Below are 18,159 nucleotides of genomic sequence, written 5' to 3'. Positions count from 1 at the left end.
CAGGACTGGGGTCTTGAAAGAAAAGCAGCATATGAGATGACTCTTCCCCGCTGTGGTTCTTTGACTCACAGCACTTCTCTGGTTGTAGAAGACAAGGTGGTACCCAAGCCTGATCGTGGTCTTGTTGAACTGAGGTAACCAGGATTCAGAGCAACTCAACTTTGGAGAAGGAAATTGTTTGGAAGAGTCCCCTAGATTTGTGTTTGCCACAAGTCTGTGGCCTAGGCTTGCCCTGTACAGATGTGGGCAAGCTCTGTGTGTTCAGCACAGCTTTTGCTAGAGGGAGAAGAGACGATGTCAAAGATCTGGAGCCTGTCTGGTGCTTGGAGATGCTGATGTTCCACCAGGGAGGTGAAGAGCCCTTTCTCAGCTACTAGGATGGTCTTTTCAGTTATAGAAAGGCCACGCCCTGGGGCTAATCCTTCAAGTAAGAGCCGTGGTCCTTGGACAAAATGTCAAGTCTATAGAGGAGAGCGATGCAGTGTAGACTATTTATATCACACACAGTATCCAGGATACACTAAAATGTTAGCAAACTATGTAAAGAACCAGGAAAATATGATGATCCAAACTTGAGAAATAGATCCCCACCCGAGTAGCAGCTGCCACATTTATCAGATGAGGACTTGAAAAGAGTTGTTTAATTGTGTTCAAGGGTTTAAATGAAATCATGGCTCCAGTGAGAACCTGTGTGTCCATGCTAGCAGACATTAGAAACTAGAAAACATGTAAGTGGAAATCTTGAAGTAAGGAGGCTGATATCCGGGATAGAAATTCTAATCAGGGTAATGGAACGAGTAATTGTTGGGTCAGTAGACACACAAAAAATACAAGAAAAAGACAGGAAGAAAGACAGACAGACAAGAAAATAACCCCATCCATCTTCCTCTTGACCTACAAACACTTACAGGACCTCCTATTAAACCGTGAAGAGCATGCAGTGCTGGCAAGGACACATAGGCTGTTCAGTGTAGATTGCAAAAGCCTCAAAACATTTGTTATTGAAGACATAGACTGTGTCCTGTGACCACGTGGGTTTAAATTCATCTAAGCCTTAGAGAAAAGCCGGCTGTTCCAGAATGAAGTGACAGTCTTTAATAATTGATGTGTCAGAGAAGAAATTGAAAAGAAAATTGGAAAAATATTTTGAGTTTGGCGATATTGAAACACATTAACTTAGGGGTATGCAATAAAAGCAGTCAATAGACAAATATTTATATAAAAAAGGAAAGATACAAGATATGGGAAGGAAATACATTGAATGAAGGAATTGTGAAGAGAAAAAAACTCCATAAGTGAGGACATAAGATTAGGGAAAATTAACAAGGGAAAGGTATTAAATTTGATGAGTCCCTAGGAAGAGCGATCAGGAAGAGGAGAAAATGAATTATCAGTAGCAGCAATAAATGTGAAGATGCAATCACAGAATCTATGTACACTAAACATGCAATATTGCAAAGATTCCATACCAGTAAGTTTGACAACCTACATGAAACAGGCAAATGTCTAACTATAGAACGAATGCAAAAGAAAAAAGTTCGGCAGCCTAAATGCATTTTTATATGCAATAGATCTATAAAAATGACTCGTCCCTCTTCTTCAAATTACCAGATCAAGGCAGTTTTTAGTGGTAAATGCTATCACACATCCAAGAAAGAATTCATACTGATAGGTGTTAGGTACTGATTTATATGGGAAAAAGAGGAGATAATCAACTTGCTAGCTGAGCAGGACTTCTTGGCTCTCAGTTTTGTATGTTTCAGTCCATGGTTGCTTTGAACCCATTGCTTTTGGACCTGTGACAAAGACGATATAAACATCAAGGGTGACATTGTCCCTATCACCTCAGCCAGGAAGCAGTCAGAGAAGTCAGGATCCTATGGGACAGATCCCTCCCAAAGTAAGGGCAGTTTTCAATGAAGGGAAAGTGACTCTGGCCCGAAAGCTACCTTGTTCCTTCAAGTAGTGAGGACTTCGTGGGCTCACCTTTTAGACCAGATCTGAGATCATGGTCAAGGAGATGCCAGCTAGACCAGGGCTGCTTGAACTTCTGCTTCCTAGTGAGTGCTCATGCCAATGCCCCGAAGACAGGCAGAGGAGTCACACAGGACAACCTTACTTGTGCCTCTTCCCGGTGTAACCACACTGAATCTCTCCCTTTCCCCTGTTCTTCATGATTGCGCACTCTGTTAATTGGCATATTGGGAGCAGAAGAGCTTGGCTTGTTGGTATAGTTGGGTCCAGGGCTTTAGCCCTAAAAACTTTGGCTGTCCTTACATCTCCCAACAATAAGGGCTGGTCTTGGAAGCTTCATCACTTTGAAAGCAAATCTTTTGGGTTTTGTAAGCAAAATGCACTTACAAACCCATGGTGGTATCTCCATGGGTTGCCTGTGTAGGATGAAATGCCCTATGGTTTATGTGTTCGCGTAATTCATTCACAGCAGCTTGGAATTCCCTTTCTGCTCCTTTGCTCCCAGAGGGACCCTTAGGTTGCTCTATTTGAGTGGAAACAGCTTGGAACCATGGAAACCTCACCAGAACATTCTGGGTACAGCTGGAGTTGACTTTGTAGGCTGCACAGCCATTGAAGACAGCCATTAATGACGGAGACAGCCTTGGGGGTGTGGATCTCTTTGTCACCAACCCCCTCTGCTGGCATTGGGTTTTCACCTCGTGACTAACCCCTGTTCCTCATCAAATACGATTTTTATCTCCATGGGGTCTTAAAAATAGCAACTCCAAACCAAAGCAAAATGTGTTTATTTACAAACATAAGGACTCCATGAAAACGGATGGCTTGCAGGGCCGATTTTCCATCCGACCGTCCTCCTTCTGCCCATCGGAGTTCCAGCCCTTCTCCTGTCACGCTCTGTGGGCCTCCAGATGCGAGCCACACCTCAGCACATCATTGCCGGGGTCCGCGATGAAGCGTCTCTCACACAATGTGCTGTCTCTCTTTTTTTCTGTCGAACACAAAGTACTTAAAATATGTTATCCATATAAACTGTCGCTAACATTAACAGACTTGTGCTTGTGAGATTTTCTAAAATGTCTTAATTTTTTGGCAGATTCCGATGTATCTTACGTGCCATCTGATCTAAAGGAACGATTGAAATAAAATCAAAGTGGGGGAAGGGTGGGTAGGTAAAAGCCGAGCCGAAGGGTGCTTAACTGTTCTGGGAATGACACCATATTTAAAGTCAATCCAGAATGGAAAATGCAAGCTGCTCTCAGGCATGACGGTCTATTTTACAGCTCTGTTTCTGTTCCTAGTCCCCTGAAAGGCAGATACACTGAGGGCTCGTGTCCGTACATGTGTTTCCTATTCCACATCCATCTCATCTAGCAGGAAGCAGATTCAAGCGGAAAGCACAGTCTTGCCTATGGATTCGGCGATGTAAAAGCAGACCCCGCCCCTTTCAACCTGTGGTCGGCGGTGGGAGATGGGCAGACCTGTGCTGTAGACTTTTTGTTTAGCAGAAGAACTTAGTGAGTTAGATCAGAGTAGGATTGGAGAACTGTGCACTTCCTCACACCGTAAAATGGGCTGATGTTATAATGGGCCAGCAGTCAGGGCTGGGGCAGGACCCTTCCAGATCTCATGGGGTGAGAAGAGCGAAGTGTGCCGCTGTCCTGGGAACAGTATTGTAAAAACGGGAACCCACAAATCTTTGAAGTCAGTCTGCACTGTCAGCACATTGAGACATGGCTCACTCCGACTCCATCCGTGATGTGCCGAGCTGCGGAGGAACATTCTGGAAGCACATAGTGTGACCATGGAAGGATGAGCATTTGATGCATGAATGATGGTGGGGTGGACCCTGAGAATCAGAAATAATAACGGAGATTATTGCGAGCTTATTAGAGATCAGGCATGGACGACTATCTCTCTACCTCGTTTTCTTAAATCTTCACAGCCACCCCAAGAAGTAGCAGTTAGCCTCATTTGACACAGTTTACAAATGGCTGACTTAGGATCCAAAAATCCTGTCTGAGGTCTATGTAGAACAATTTACATATGTTGATTGCTTATTCAAATGAAATTTAAATCAAATCAGATGTCAATGATCCTAGTCTAAGACTTCATTCGGACGTACACTTTAGTCTCTTTAAAGAAAGGGCGGCAGATAGTCCTGCCTCTGATGAGATTTCTTCTTGAGGAAAGCGGGGGTGTGCTCGCTTTGGTACCCACTCTCTCTTCTGCGTCTCAGACCTTAGCCAAGCATAAGCTCTTCCCTTTCTGGCCTTTAATCTCTTCTCTCACCAGCTCTTTATTTCTATAGAGTTTTGTTCCAAGATAATGTGCCAAGTTTCGTTACCCATTTCTAGGCCCCGGGGAGAATGAAAGAAAAGAAAAAAACCGTTTCTCAACCGCGCCTGCTGTTCCCTCATTGCTGTTGCTGTGAGAAGTCAGGCTTTGGAATTGGTAACTGCAAAAACCTGGGTTTTGTTAGGGAAATGGTATTTTACAGACAAAACTGCTAATAAAAAGTAAAATCTGTTCTTGGAAGAGTTAACTGTGGAATGGCTGAAAAATCCCACGACTAGGCACAGCCATGCTTAAAGAGCAGAAGAGCCCCAAGTGGGGGATTGTTCAGCAACCACGCAATACCATCCTGAAACTGAAAGGTTGTCACAGTTTTGTGGAAAAAAACTAATAATAACTTGTGTAAGAAGAAAAAGTGGCTTTATATTTTAATGATGTGGTATTTTATTTAAACTGCGCCCACTGCCTAAATTGGGTTAGTTTCAGAAAACACAAATGGGTGGGGGCTCTTCTTGGCTGTAGAGTTTGTATTCTAGACTCAGACTAACTTTTTCCCCCCAAACTTTTGGCTCAACTTATGAAAAAAAGTGAGAACAGAAATGGAGAAAAATAACCAGTCATTAAGCCCTAGTCCAAATGGTATGTGTGGATTAAGTGGGATTTGAAATATCTTGAAGAATTTTTGCTTAATAAATATTCACTCACGTAACTGTTTATGTTCTCTCCCTGTTCTGACTTTTATGAACTTTTCAGTGCCCTACTTTGCTGTACTTCTCAGTGTGAGCCCTTTTCTATCTGTATCTGGAGGTGCAGAGTCGTGGCTCTTACCCCCCCACAAGGTAGAGAGTCGTGGCTCTTACTCCTCTTCCCTCACGAGGTGCAGTCGTGGCTCTTACTCCCCCCACGAGATACAGAGTCGTGGCTCTTACTCCCCCCCTCCACGAGGTACAGAGTCGTGGCTCTTACCCCCCCACGAGGTACAGAGTCGTGACTCTTACCCTCTCCCCACCCCACGAGGTACAGAGTCGTGGCTCTTATTCCTCTTCCCCCACGAGGTACAGAGTCGTGGCTCTTACTCCCCCTCCACGAGGTGCAGAGTCCTAGCTCTTACTACCCCCTTGTACCCCGCCCCCTGTTAATTTCACCAAGCAGCAAGGTTGTGACAAATAAATCAAACATGGAAAAGGCAATATTAGAATGATACAGGAAAGCGATTAGAAATTCCAAGGATGGGAAGATTCTTCCAGCTGAGGACACAGGAGGGAAAGTTTGGAGAGGCAGAAGTGAATTGTGGGTAACAGTTAATCAGACTGAAGTGGAGCAGGGAGGAAATTTCATGCGGAGAGACACGCTTGAGGCAAAGCCTGGAACAGGGATGTGGGAAAAGTGCGTTTTGCATTTGAAAGGGCCACCAGGAGAGAGACCTTAAAGAGGGCTCAGGGACACAGGGAGCCCTAAGCACAGAGGAGTATGAGCACCAAGTCAGCAAAAGCTCTCTTCTCTCCGAAGTTCACAGCCAGTTGAGAGGTGTCAAAGGCAGGGAAATTGGAGCTACACTGCTATTACGATTACAGTTAAAGCAGACTGGAGAATGTGCTTCAGACTGGCGGCTCAGTGGGCTGCTAACACCTCTCCCAGAATGAGAAGGCCCCCAGAGGCCTGAGACGCACTGGGCACAGAGACCTCTGGTCAGGCAGCAGGTGTTAGTCTGTCCCCCATTTCTCCTCTCCCTGTTCTCTCCTTCCTTCCCCAGCTCCTCCCTGCCTCTCCACTCCTTCTGCCTTTCTTGCTCATCTTCTATCTTTATAATTTAAGCCAGTTTATGTCGTTAACACGTAAAGGAAAGGACAGAGAAAGACAGGCACGGAATTCGTATTTGAAAGTGAGCTCAACGATTTACAGCGGAGGGGTCTGTAAAGAAAATCCCAGAACGGCCTCAGCTGGTGATGCTCGTCTTCCCCTCACACCAGACTACTGTAGAACCCCAAATGGTACGACTAGGTGCCCCGCCCTGACTTTCTAGCCTAGAAAATGCTCGTGGGAATTTTCCTCTCCAGCGCCTAGTGAAGCACACAAAACGTTTTGGCACACTCCTCACACAGGAAGCTTGGTCAGTCCACACAGGGTTTCCTGCCTCTGTGCTCCATCCGGTCCTCCATCAGCCGCTCTCAGGATCACAAGTCCTCTGTCCTCTGGCTCCCTTTCCCCTTGCCTCCTTTTTCTGTATTTCTCCCTGAAGATATTTGACTACCTTCCAAGAGAGCCACTCCCACATTTCTGGGTCAAGGTTACAGCCAGCTCTACAGGCAGGACCAGTTGCCCAGCTCTTCTTTAATTGAGCACCTTGATTTACAGTGAGAGGTACCCAACATGAAGAAAAACATTCCCTTTGGACTGAGACCTTCACTTGCTGCTTATGCAGGACCAAGTGCTACTCTGGATGCCAAAAAGAGCCACATTCTCATGGGAGATGCAACCTAGCAAGAGTTAAGAGTGTCCATGTTTAAATCAATGTTTCTGAGCACAGTGTAGCAAACATGTGCTGTATGATCTGAACAATGTATAGTGTCGTGAATATTGTCCTCAACATACATAGTCTCATTTAATCCCAGATATCTCTCCATGCAGGAGAGTGACTGAGTCAGATAGCTGCCTACCTTGTGGGCATCCTTTCCTTCTTGTTGCTATGGAATCCTTGCTTTCTCGCCTTCATCCAAATGGTGCTTCCTCAACTCTTCCCCTCAGCTTTGCTCTACTCAACAACCGCTCTTCTGCCATGTTCAGTCGTATCAGGGACCCCAAAGTGATGGGGACAAACAATGAGGGTCCGAGGCCTCAGACACCACAAGGCAAAGTAAGCATGTCCTTCTGAGTCATTTATGCTGGTCGTTTTGCCTCAGTACTGGAAAGCTGGCTAACACCCACGGCAGGAAAATGCTAGCTTAGAAGGTGTTTTAGACAAAATTGGCATTTGAGCATCCCTGATGAATTTGTCACTAAGAGATATCTCATCTAAAACAGTCATCATAGGAAGAGACTCCTTCATCCTCTTCATCCTGTCTTTGTCTCATCCAAATATGCACAAAGACATGAAACTCCCTTTCCCTCAACCAACGGTTCTGTGTCCTGTTGTTGACCAGAAACGTCATGAAATGAGATAGATATCCATATAAGTGAGCTTCCAGGCAGTGCACAGAGGGTCTTTACATATATTTTATCTTTGAAAACTATTTAGAGTCACATATGGGATCTTCTGCACCTAAATGTCTCCTAGGTGTTTGTTCCTCAGTTGGCCATTAATCATAATGGTTTTGTGAGTGTGTGGGAGTTTGAATGAGAACGGTCCCTGTAAGCTCATATGTTTCAGTGCTTGGTCTTCAGCTTGTGGGACTGTTTGGGAAGGATTAGATGTGGCCTTGTTGGAGGAGGTGTGTCACTGGGAGTGGGCTAGGCCCAATCTCTGTCTTCGTGCCTGTAACTTTCAAATCAGATGTGACCTCCCAGCTACCTCTACAACGCCACGTGTGTGTGCCTGCTTCCATGTTCCCTGCCATGATCGTGGACTAGCCCTCTGACACTGTGAGCGACCCCTAATTAAATACTTCCTTTTGAAAGTTGCTATGGTCATGGTGTTTCCTCACAGCCATAGAGCAGTAACTAAGACAGAGTGTGTTGTCCATTTCTATAGAATACTTGACAAGATGATACGTTTTATACTTTGTCTATTCTCAAAGTCATATGAAGCCATTAACAAGAACAACACTAGGGAGGCAGAGGGGGGCAGAGGGAAGCAGATAGTTTTATGCCAGCCTGGTCTACATAGTGAGTCCCAGATCAGCCGGAGCTACATAGTAAGACCCTGTCTTAAAAAAATAAGGAAGTAAGAGAAAAGATGGGATAGAATGATGAGGGGGAATCAGGAACATAGTTACTAGAAGCAGACTGAAAAATCGTGCATGTGGATTAGATCTGGCACAGGCCCTGCTATCTCAACCGAAACTGCCCTGCTACTCAGGAGAAGCAGCTTCCCCTGACAACTGGGAATGCTTCCCTATATCCCCTCATAAGCAGAAACACAATAGGAACATCACAAACAGCAGGTTTACAATGAATACACAGTTCTGAAGAAGGGGTGGGGGAGGGTGAAGGCAAAACTCTGCAGTCCGCGCTGCCATGTCCTTTTCCTTCTGGGGCAGCTTTGTAACCCAACAAAGCAGCACTGCTAAAGTGAGCCCAGGTTTCCAAGCTGATGTGAAAGCTGGAGCGGTCAGCTGTGCACTAGAAGGATGGAGTCACCGCTGCAGCCCTCAAGTTTGTGCTGCCTATGGGCTCACTTAGCCTTCCCAGCCACGGTCCTAGATTAGAACCCTTCAAGCCAGCAGGTCCTATGTGGGTTCCAGCTGACCTATTTGCACTTCTATTTTGGACTACATCCTTTCAGGGTTGGGACCCCCGTAATCAAACTTGGGGTATCCCCTTGCTTCTCAAAACACAAGCAAGAAGCAGCAGGAATAAAAGTCAAGATTGCATGATTCAAATTTATGAGACTCATTCCCCCCAAGAGAATCATAAACATGCATCCTTTGGGGAAAATTCCCCAAATCCAGCTCTTCTGGGTTGACCTTACAGGTGTTTCGGACTTTCCTTCATGGGTGGAGTGGGGAGAGGGTTGCTCTTAAGAATCACAGAACACAGAAGCTAATTTGGTTCTATAAATGGAAAAGATCTCAGTAGAACTGTACAAAAACATATCATTTGAGAAATGAACATTTCCCATGCTCGTTCCCCAAGAGAGAACACCTGCTGGCTCTGTGGCACGCTGTTCACATTCCTATTGTCTGTGGAAATACTCGAGTTTGCATAGCTTACATATGGCTTTCTGTCCCGAGTTAGGGCACCTGCAGAAGGGAATGAGTCTTGGCTCTCAACAGGTCATGTGGTGGCCCAACCCCTCTGGCTCTTCTGTTGGCAGGGGAGGGCGGGGACTCATGGAACTACAGAATATGAACTCTCACCCTCCCCTTTGGATTCCTGCCATGATATCCAACCCATCTGGCATCAGGGAGGTGCTGAGGAGTCGGGGAGGTGCCTGGCTGAGTTCCCCCTCTGGACTGTCTTTTAGCCTGGATAGAAGTGTATGGAAATTAACCTGGCCACTTCCTTGGAGAAATGCTCAGTGCTTGGGTCTTTGTAACCCTCTTTCTGTTCAGTACGTTGTCTCCTCCTACAAGTCCGACATCCCGAGTTCTCCAGTGTGCATCTTTGTGGTTCTAGAGTGCAGGAGACGAAGAAGTCCCCCGCTTTGGTCTGCAGGCACTGTTGCAGGCAGGTGCTTTCTTGCTGGCGTCCAGCCACGGTGTCCTTAAGATGTCACTGGAGATGTGGTTCAGTGGTAGAGTGCTTGCCTAGCGTGTCTGAGGCTCCGGGTGCATTTTCCAGAGCCATGAAAAGCAAACAGAAAGAAATGCCAGTGCTCTGGGCCCTGTGTCTCCTTCACACCCACCCTTCGGTGGCTTCTCGGGAATGAAGTGCTAGAAAGAGGCGCTCGTGTTGGCTGAACAAACAGAGGGCACATGCCTACCAAGTACGGGTGTGTTTAGGTTTAAATTTCCATGCCCAGCTTCTCTTCCACAGTTGTGCTTCTCTGGAATTATTTTTAGTTTTGAAAAGTTAGAAAAATACGGAAATACAAACAAAATCATTCATTTCCATAGATTTTCTAACATTTAGTTTTTCTTCGATTTTGTGTGTGCATGTGTGCACATTGTAGATATCATACATGATTTACCTTTAGACTTTCATAAGCATGGCAGAGTTTAATACTTACTATATGTATAATCATTGTTTTGACTTTTTCCTTTGTGATATTTGTCTATTGTTTTGTTTAGTTTTGGAATCCCCTTTTACCTTCAAATTTCTCTCCAGTGCTAAGGCCCAGCCAAATATATATTTATTCTTTAAATGATCTCATTATTTGCATTTAACATCTGTGTAGAATTTGTTTCAGCATGAGGATAATATCAAACTTGATTTTTTTTCCCTCCATATACTTTGCCAATTTTTCTAGCAATTATGTGGATAACCCCAAATGCTTTAGTGGTTTCCTTTGTAATTGTATAAAAAATGCAGTCTTACCAGGATCTGTTGGAGACCTTGCTTTTGGGTTCATTGATCTGCCTGCCAGTTCTTTTTATAGACAGGGTTGTTTTCACTGTCTGGCGGCACAGCACAGGACATGTCACCCTCCTGCCCCATTGGTTCAGGTTGCATTTTGGAAAGTGGGGCACAGGACAATTGATAAGCCATAGAATTGGTAGAATTAATCTCATCCTATATTTAAGGTAATAAAACTTGTCATAATAGTTTCTTGCCTGTGGCCTCAGCATATATATCCAATTGATCCAATCTGATAGCTAGTATCAACATTTCTGAAAATACAGTTTAAAAGCATGTCAAAATGTGTCCTGTCTCCTATCTCTTCCATATACCTTGGGACTTTTCTTGTCTTTTGCCTGGCTGATTGTAGCTGTAACATTGTGATGGCTTTGAACAAAAACTTTTGGGCTTTAATCTGTGGTCTCTATATTGATGAGTAAATTGTAGAATTGAAAACTCGGCCGCTGGTGAGATGGCTCCGTGGTTAAGAACGTGTACTTCTCTTATGGCAGACCCACGTTCAGTTCCCAGACTCTATGCTGGGCAGCTCATGGCCACTGTCGTGTTCCCTAAAAAAGCAGCAAGCAGTGAGGAAAGTGTCACATATGCTGCTGGGCTTAAATTCTAGCAGAGAAGCAACGAGGTCATCAATAAACAAATCAGTATCTGAACCACCACACGTCACAGTGATGACAAGTTCTGGTTCTGGCAGGGCCTTGTTCTTCCAAGGGGCCTAGGAAGACTCTTCTCTGTATCCCCGCGTTTGGAGCTATCTGACTTGGATCGCATTACCACGGCCTCTTCTGTCTGAGGTCTGCTTCTGCCTCTTTCACAAGACGCTTGTCACCATATCTAAGGTTCACCACTCAGGTCATATAAGGTGGCTGTTCCTTGGCCCTATAAAATGATATTTACCGAATCCTACAGGATAAGGACGTTAACATGATTTTTGGAATCAGCATTCTAAATAGTCAATAAGGGCTGAACAGAGAAGCAATCCCAGTAAGTAAGTATTTATTTACTCCAGAACTCAAAGAACCCCCAGAACCCGCAAGGAAACTGAGGCACATTCTTTGGGGAGGAGATAGAGAGCACCAGGCTGTAAGAAACATGCTCTGATGGGGTACGATGATTAGTTATGGCTGATGGGTGACTCAGAACCTAAGAGAGGAAACTGACACCACTGTTTCAAAGACTTGGCAAGGCAGAATTGTTAGTGAACCTGCCAAAACTGTGTTCAGAGAGCCACAGTCCTACAACACTGGGGTCCTCGGTGTTAAATCCAAATTCCACTGGCATAATACTGTCTTGTTTTAGATGCAGCATCAGTGGATAGCTGAGTGCTTCAAATGTAAGAATTTGTGATTTTTTTCTTCTCTGTTTGAAGTTCTGTGGATGCATGTGTACTATCTGTTAGGATCTTTGTTTCTTTAATAATAATAATAAAAAACCCCTGCTATATGCCCATGGAAGTAATGTTGTACATTGTTAGAGAAAAGGGTGAGTTATTTACTTTTAAATTTTATCTAAACTTGTTACCTAAAGGTTTTCTCCTTCTCCCCCCTGAAACCTCTACCCCACAATAAGGGACTCTGGGGATTTCCTAAAACCTTCACACATTAAAAAAAGCAGGTAAAGAGTTAATACTGCCAACGAGAATGTTCACCTTTTGCTAATGTAAATGACTAAGACTGTGACCCCTCATGAGTTTGGCCACTGATGTTAGGAAGGAGACCTTCCCACACTGAAGGGGTCTACGTCCCGACATGCACCTAGGGCCATTCTTGCAGCTGCTGATAACTGAGAACTCTCAGGCTTCCAAAGACCATAGGTGCGTCCTCCGAATGCAAACTGTGCTCTCAAGAACGTTGGCTGAAATGGAAGAAGAATGTGAACAAAGGAGGATAATAAAACTCGTGTTGACCTGCAGGAGCAGGTGTGGATGCATTCCCACTTTCAAGCCCCTTCTCAGCCCAAACTCATGAGGACCACGCTCTCCAATCTTCCGCAGGGCACATTCCTAGGGAAGGAATCCTTACACAACATTAATATAAGGAGGGTGATAAGGATTCTCTAGCTCCCAGGGAGCTAATCACAGAAGGACACTCAACATCGTATGAATAATTTGCAAGTTCCTTAATGTCTTGATTAAACTTGTGTAAAATCAAACCCAATGAGAATAGCTATGAATGAGTTTGAAGTCAGCCCGTCAACTTATAGCTATGAATGAGTTTGAAGTCAGCCCGTCAACTTCGAGTGTGGAGGAGGTGAGTGAGACAGCACCTGTGGAGGGGAGGAGCTTGAGTGTGCTGGGATCAACTCACGGGAGGAATTCAGAGATGCATCCTGCCTGGTCTTCTAAGCTTTCTGCTCAGTCTGTGAGTTAGTGCTTTCCTTGGGACCCACAGCTCCGCGCAGCGCGTTGACATCAGCAGGGGTCGCTAGAGAGGCCAGTGGCCCAGCTTCCTAACTCATCAAGGTTTCTTCCTGAGGTGTTTTTACTTTCTCTTTTCCCCATTGCCTACTCATTTGCTTGCTTGTTTTCGGCAGCAAATGGGTACTGGGCTTTGTAAGCCCCATAAGAATTCTAAATTAATTCTAGGCATCCAAAATCCATTATACCAGGAGGTGGGTTATGTTGCTAGAACAGAAGGTAAGTATTTCTGGAGGGTTAGTGAACAGCAGAGGGGTGCACACTCTCATTTTATGGGTTTGAGCTCAGACTCGAAACCATCAGCACAGACTGAGACGGGTACAACCTCCCTTATATTTTTCTCTGCCCCAAATCCCCCTAAAGTGGAAACAGGCGACGTGTTTTCATATGAGCCACATACTTGGTTATACAAGCTCTTAAAGGTTGGAAATGGGTCTTAGAATTTATTTTGTTGAATTGGTCTTCTAACGCAGCCAAACTTATTGAGGAGACCACATGGCTTTAGAGGATATATTTGTTGTCTTTGGGAACCAGTGGTTACTCAGTTATTAAAAGCCGTCAGTGTGGAACAGACCAAATGGATCTGGACATGACTCCTCTGTAGCAGGGAGATTTGTGGATTTTCTGGTTCCAACCAGCTCGTGAAAAGAGTAACTTAGAGATACGTTAGCTGGTTGCAGGGGATGAATTATTTTGCCAGGAAGTGTGAGACAGGTGATATGAAGATAGAAGACACACAGAAGAAGGAAAGAGAGTTTCATCTGCACTTGGGTATCAGTGACGTGGGCAGCCAGGTAGCCCATTGTCTCAGAGTCTGTCCTATGAGTTTTAGGTACGATTTTTCCCAACATGTCAGATGCCAGACGCTGGATTCTTGTGAAAAACACTAAAGTATGCTTCCCAAACACCCCTAATGTCACATTCCAGTTATATGCTCAATCCACTATGTTGTAGGGGTAGGCTGGTGGCGAACTGGTCATTGAATCGGTTTGGGGGACGGAAGAGTATCATCTGGGAAGTGTGGGGTGGAAGAGTATCATCTGGGAAGGGTGGGGTGGAGCATCGTCTGGGAAGTGTGGGGTGGATGGAGCATCATCTGGGGAGTGTGGGATGGATGGAGTATCGTCTGGGAAGTGTGGGATGGATGGAGTATCGTCTGGGAAGTGTGGGATGGATGGAGTATCGTCTGGGAAGTGTGGGATGGAGTATCATCTGGGAAGTGTGGGATGGATGGAGTATCATCTGGGGAGTGTGGGATGGATGGAGTATCATCTGGGGAGTGTGGGATGGATGGAGTATCATCTGGAGAGTGTGGGGTGGATGGAGTATCGTCTGGGGAGTGTGGGTGGATGGAGTATCGTCTGGGAAGTGTGGGATGGATGGAGTATCGTCTGGGAAGTGTGGGGTGGATGGAGCATCATCTGGGAAGTGTGGGGTGGATGGAGCATCATCTGGGAAGTGTGGGGTGGATGGAGCATCATCTGGGAAGTGTGGGGTGGATGGAGCATCATCTGGGGAGTGTGGGATGGATGGAGTATCATCTAAGGAGTGTGGGGTGGAGCATCATCTGGGAAGTGTGAGATGGAGTATTGTCCAGCTCTTTTGTTTGTGTTCAAGCTGTTGCTTTCAGAGTGGGTTGACACATTGAGGGAAACTCTGGGATTTTATAGCTCTATGAACGCTTATAAATCCTTGTGATTAGACAAGGTCGCTCAGGGAGGAAATAAAAGCCTGTGGGACCTCAGACCTCTGAAGGCAGAAGCCACAAAATAATCCTATACCAGTTTAAAATTATGAATAATAAAGGGTTATTTATTTAGGGGGAAACATTCAAATCAGTGTCCTAGATAACAGTACTCTGCATGAACAGGAACAGAGTCTAGCACCCAGAAGAGAGCTGGGAGAAAGAGAGCAGGTGCATGCTTTATAGCTGCATTTACAGTATAAGAGGCCATGCCCAAGTGGGCTGGTATCTTAAATGCTATTGGCTGAAGGAGTGGAATGTGCTCCTACAACAGACCTCAGTCTTTTAATTGGAGTGGGCAAAGAGAGTGAGAAGGAGAATTCTCCAAAGAGAGAGAAGAAAAACTGGAGACTGGACAGGCAGGAAGCTGGAGCAGAGAGAGCTAATCCAAGGCTCTGCTTCTGAGCAGCCTTGGGGACTAACCGCCTGGGCAGAGCTCCATGAGTCACGATTACTTACAAAGTATCACCAGCATGTCTGTGGGCTCTCTGACCTTCCTCCTGTCTTATAGGTAACAGCCACGGATGCAGATGCGGGGCTCTATGGCTTAGTCAAGTATTCTCTTTACGACGGCTTCCAGAGCTACGAAGCACCCTTGGCATTCCAGATCGACCCGCAGGATGGGCGACTCTGTGTGACACAGGACATCGACAGGGAAAGGGATCCAGGCACCTTTGATCTGCTGGTGAAGGCTAAGGATGGGGTAAGTTTTTGGTATAAAACACCAAATGCTCTCAAAAGTGAGCCACAGTGAGCACACGGAAGCATGGTGAGGGATGACATGGCATGACATCTAACTCCCCATGTTCCACAAACCACCACCTCCCTCTAATGTTATTTCATCATCAGCAAATATTTCACATCAATAATGATTTCAAAGAAAGCAGAGCTGCCGTATATTGACCAGCCTTTGATGGGTTCCAAGATACACACTGTGTTAAAGGTTCTGGATGATCTAATTCTGTCTTTCTTTCTCAGAGGAGAAACTGTCTGGAAACAGTGGTTGTCTGAATATTTGCTTCTGCTAGCTCCATAGGTATCGATTGTGCCCAAACAGAGAGATAGACATTTGGTCGTTCAGTCTGGATTCAAGCACGGTCCCCTGGGTAAATAAGTTGCTCCAGGTGGATGTGTTCTGGCTAAAAATAAACATGTCCCTTGTACTCTCATGGAAATGGCCAGAAAATAGTTCCTTGTGTCTCCCACGCTCCCATCTGGTGGCCACTCTGACCTTCAAGGTTAATTTGACTTCTTCCTAGGTTTGGTGGCCAGACGAAGAACTGTGTAGGGGTAGCAATGTCTCCACTGGGGAATGAGTACACCCCACCAAAGGTCACTGGATGCTCATTGCTTGAATCATCACCTCAGCCTAGAGAGCATCATGAACATCCTGTCCCAGAACTGGATCCCAAAGTCCAATTTTATTCCAGGGATCTTCTCTAGTTTTGGAGATGGTTAGCTCATGTCCCAAACAAGTATTTTTGTCATTTGGTTATTCATCCCCTAGAATGACCAATCCATAGGCTCAGGATGAACACCAAAGGATACATTTAATCTTGGCGAAAGTGTGGAGCACAAAATTTCTTTTTAAGTCCTGTTAGCGTCTCATGGTTGGAAGGAGCCTTCAAAGCCATTAGACTTCTGACAGCTTTTCTGATCTTGACCTTGCTTAGATAAGAATCTGCCCATAGCATTCCTTATGTATGCTTTGGAGTATAGACACAAGAAGACACGTAGGTTGCCCTGGACCAGTCTGTCCTTCTTCGGTGACAGAATCCTAAGTGGGAGGGACAGGAGATGAGAAAATAAAGAAGACAGTGATGTTTGGGATCAGGAGGTCTTGCACAAGCTGGTGGCTCATGTAAACAAGTCTATTAAGAAGTAGAACATCTCACATACTACTTCCAGGGACAAAATGGGATACAGTCATCAGAAACTACCATGCATGGGAGAAGTCAGTGGGAAGCTCATCCAACAATGTTTCACAAGAAGAACAAATAGTATCTAAAGAGCATCAGAGACCTAGCACGTAACAGTCTTGGGATTTAGGGAGAAAGTTGGCTTCTCAGGATATAAGCAGTTACTCCGTAGCCCAGCCCTAGGCCTTTCCTGGCATTGCCAAGCATATTCCTCCTTTTAGAAGAGAAACTGTGTTTCTTTTCCACATGTCAGGACCTCAGGGAAAGCTTTGGTTCACTCCAGTCCCTAGTATTATAGATGCAGTATGTGAACGCTTGCCTATGTGTCCACACACATATAATACATACAGATACACATGTGTGCAGGCAGATACACATATGTCAGGTTAGTCAGTGTCCTGTGTTACTGCATTGTCTTTATGAAGTCCTGTGATAAGCTCAGAGTTTCCACAGGGCAGAGTGATACATCTTTAACAAACAGTGCAGTGTTAACTAGCAGCATAAATTGTGCAGAATCATGTCATTAAAAGGGTTGGCACAGCTGAAGATAAAAATTGGTAATGACTAAATAGGTAGCCCCTAAAATCAATCTAGACTGCAATCATGGGATAATTAAATCAGGTAAAGTATCTTAGATCCAAGCTGTGGGAATTCCGGCCAAAATGTGTTTATTTAAAACAAACTGAGCTTTGGCACAGGTCCTTGACTTATTTAGTCATTCTGACAATTGGTGTTTTTTCCCTCAGATTCTTTCTCTTTCTACTAAAGGGCATGCACGTCCTTGGTAGAAAATTGCTGAAAAATCTATTTGCAGGTGGTTCCTAGGAGGTTTTTATCTATCAATAGAATGATTTTTCTTTATACAGCACCCTGGATGGCCTGTGCGTCTTCTCTCAGGCTCTATTTATCTTCGTGGCAACTGTCAATATGTATTTTCTAGTCCAGTCACTTCCCCTTCTCTACTGACACCACATCTGTAATACCCTACTTTTGCTGTTGCAATGATTGCTATTTATCTCACACACAGAGGATGCTATGAAATTATATAATGGAACCGATTAATTGGATTGGCGGTCAAGTTATTGTCTACAATCAAGCGCTACAATTTAATTATACCATCTTTCTTCTAAGCTTTGTATTGCTTTTTTCTGATACATTTTCACAAACAAAGCCCTCAATTTTTGGTATGCATTTATCATTCTCTCCCTAGTTTTGTTACATCCAGAATTCTATAACTGAAATATGTGTCTGGAAAACAAAAGAGCTTTCAACTTCATCTTCCCACTCAAGGCTTCAGGAGGGATTTTGACAGACACTCTAGAGAGTAAATTGGCTTAGCCTCTCACCACTCTGTGTCTTCATGATAAGAGCTCGCCGTTGGAGCTGGGACCTAAAATGTGTTCAGTTATTTGTCATTTTAAATTGTGTGTGCGCGTGCGCGCATGCGTGTAAGTGAGCATGTATGAGTGCAGGTGACTTCAGAGACCCCTGGGCCATCTTTCCAGCCCACCTTATTATTCTAGTCTTTTGTTTCATTGATTCCTAATTGACTTATCTGAGGATGGTGCATTTACCCAGTGTTCTAGCTAAGGTGTTTGGGCCAAATCTAAAATGTCCCTCTGGTCAATCATTCCCAG

The 18,159-nt window shown here is 44.8% G+C and overlaps 1 protein-coding gene across 1 annotated transcript in view; it reads left to right on the top strand.

The window, feature by feature from the left end:
• Dchs2 (dachsous cadherin-related 2) overlaps nucleotides 1–18,159 on the top strand; it is a 183,750-nt gene that overhangs the window by 78,414 nt on the left and 87,177 nt on the right. The window contains exon 2 of the mRNA XM_057757346.1: nucleotides 15,115–15,306. Within this exon, the coding sequence (XP_057613329.1) occupies nucleotides 15,115–15,306 (192 nt within the window). The remainder of the gene's footprint in view (nucleotides 1–15,114; nucleotides 15,307–18,159) is intronic.

Source organism: Chionomys nivalis, chromosome 24 (genome assembly GCF_950005125.1).
Source record: "Chionomys nivalis chromosome 24, mChiNiv1.1, whole genome shotgun sequence".
NCBI lineage: Eukaryota > Metazoa > Chordata > Mammalia > Rodentia > Cricetidae > Chionomys > Chionomys nivalis.
Note: the sequence above shows the minus strand (reverse complement) of the source record. Positions and strands in the feature narration are given on the sequence as shown.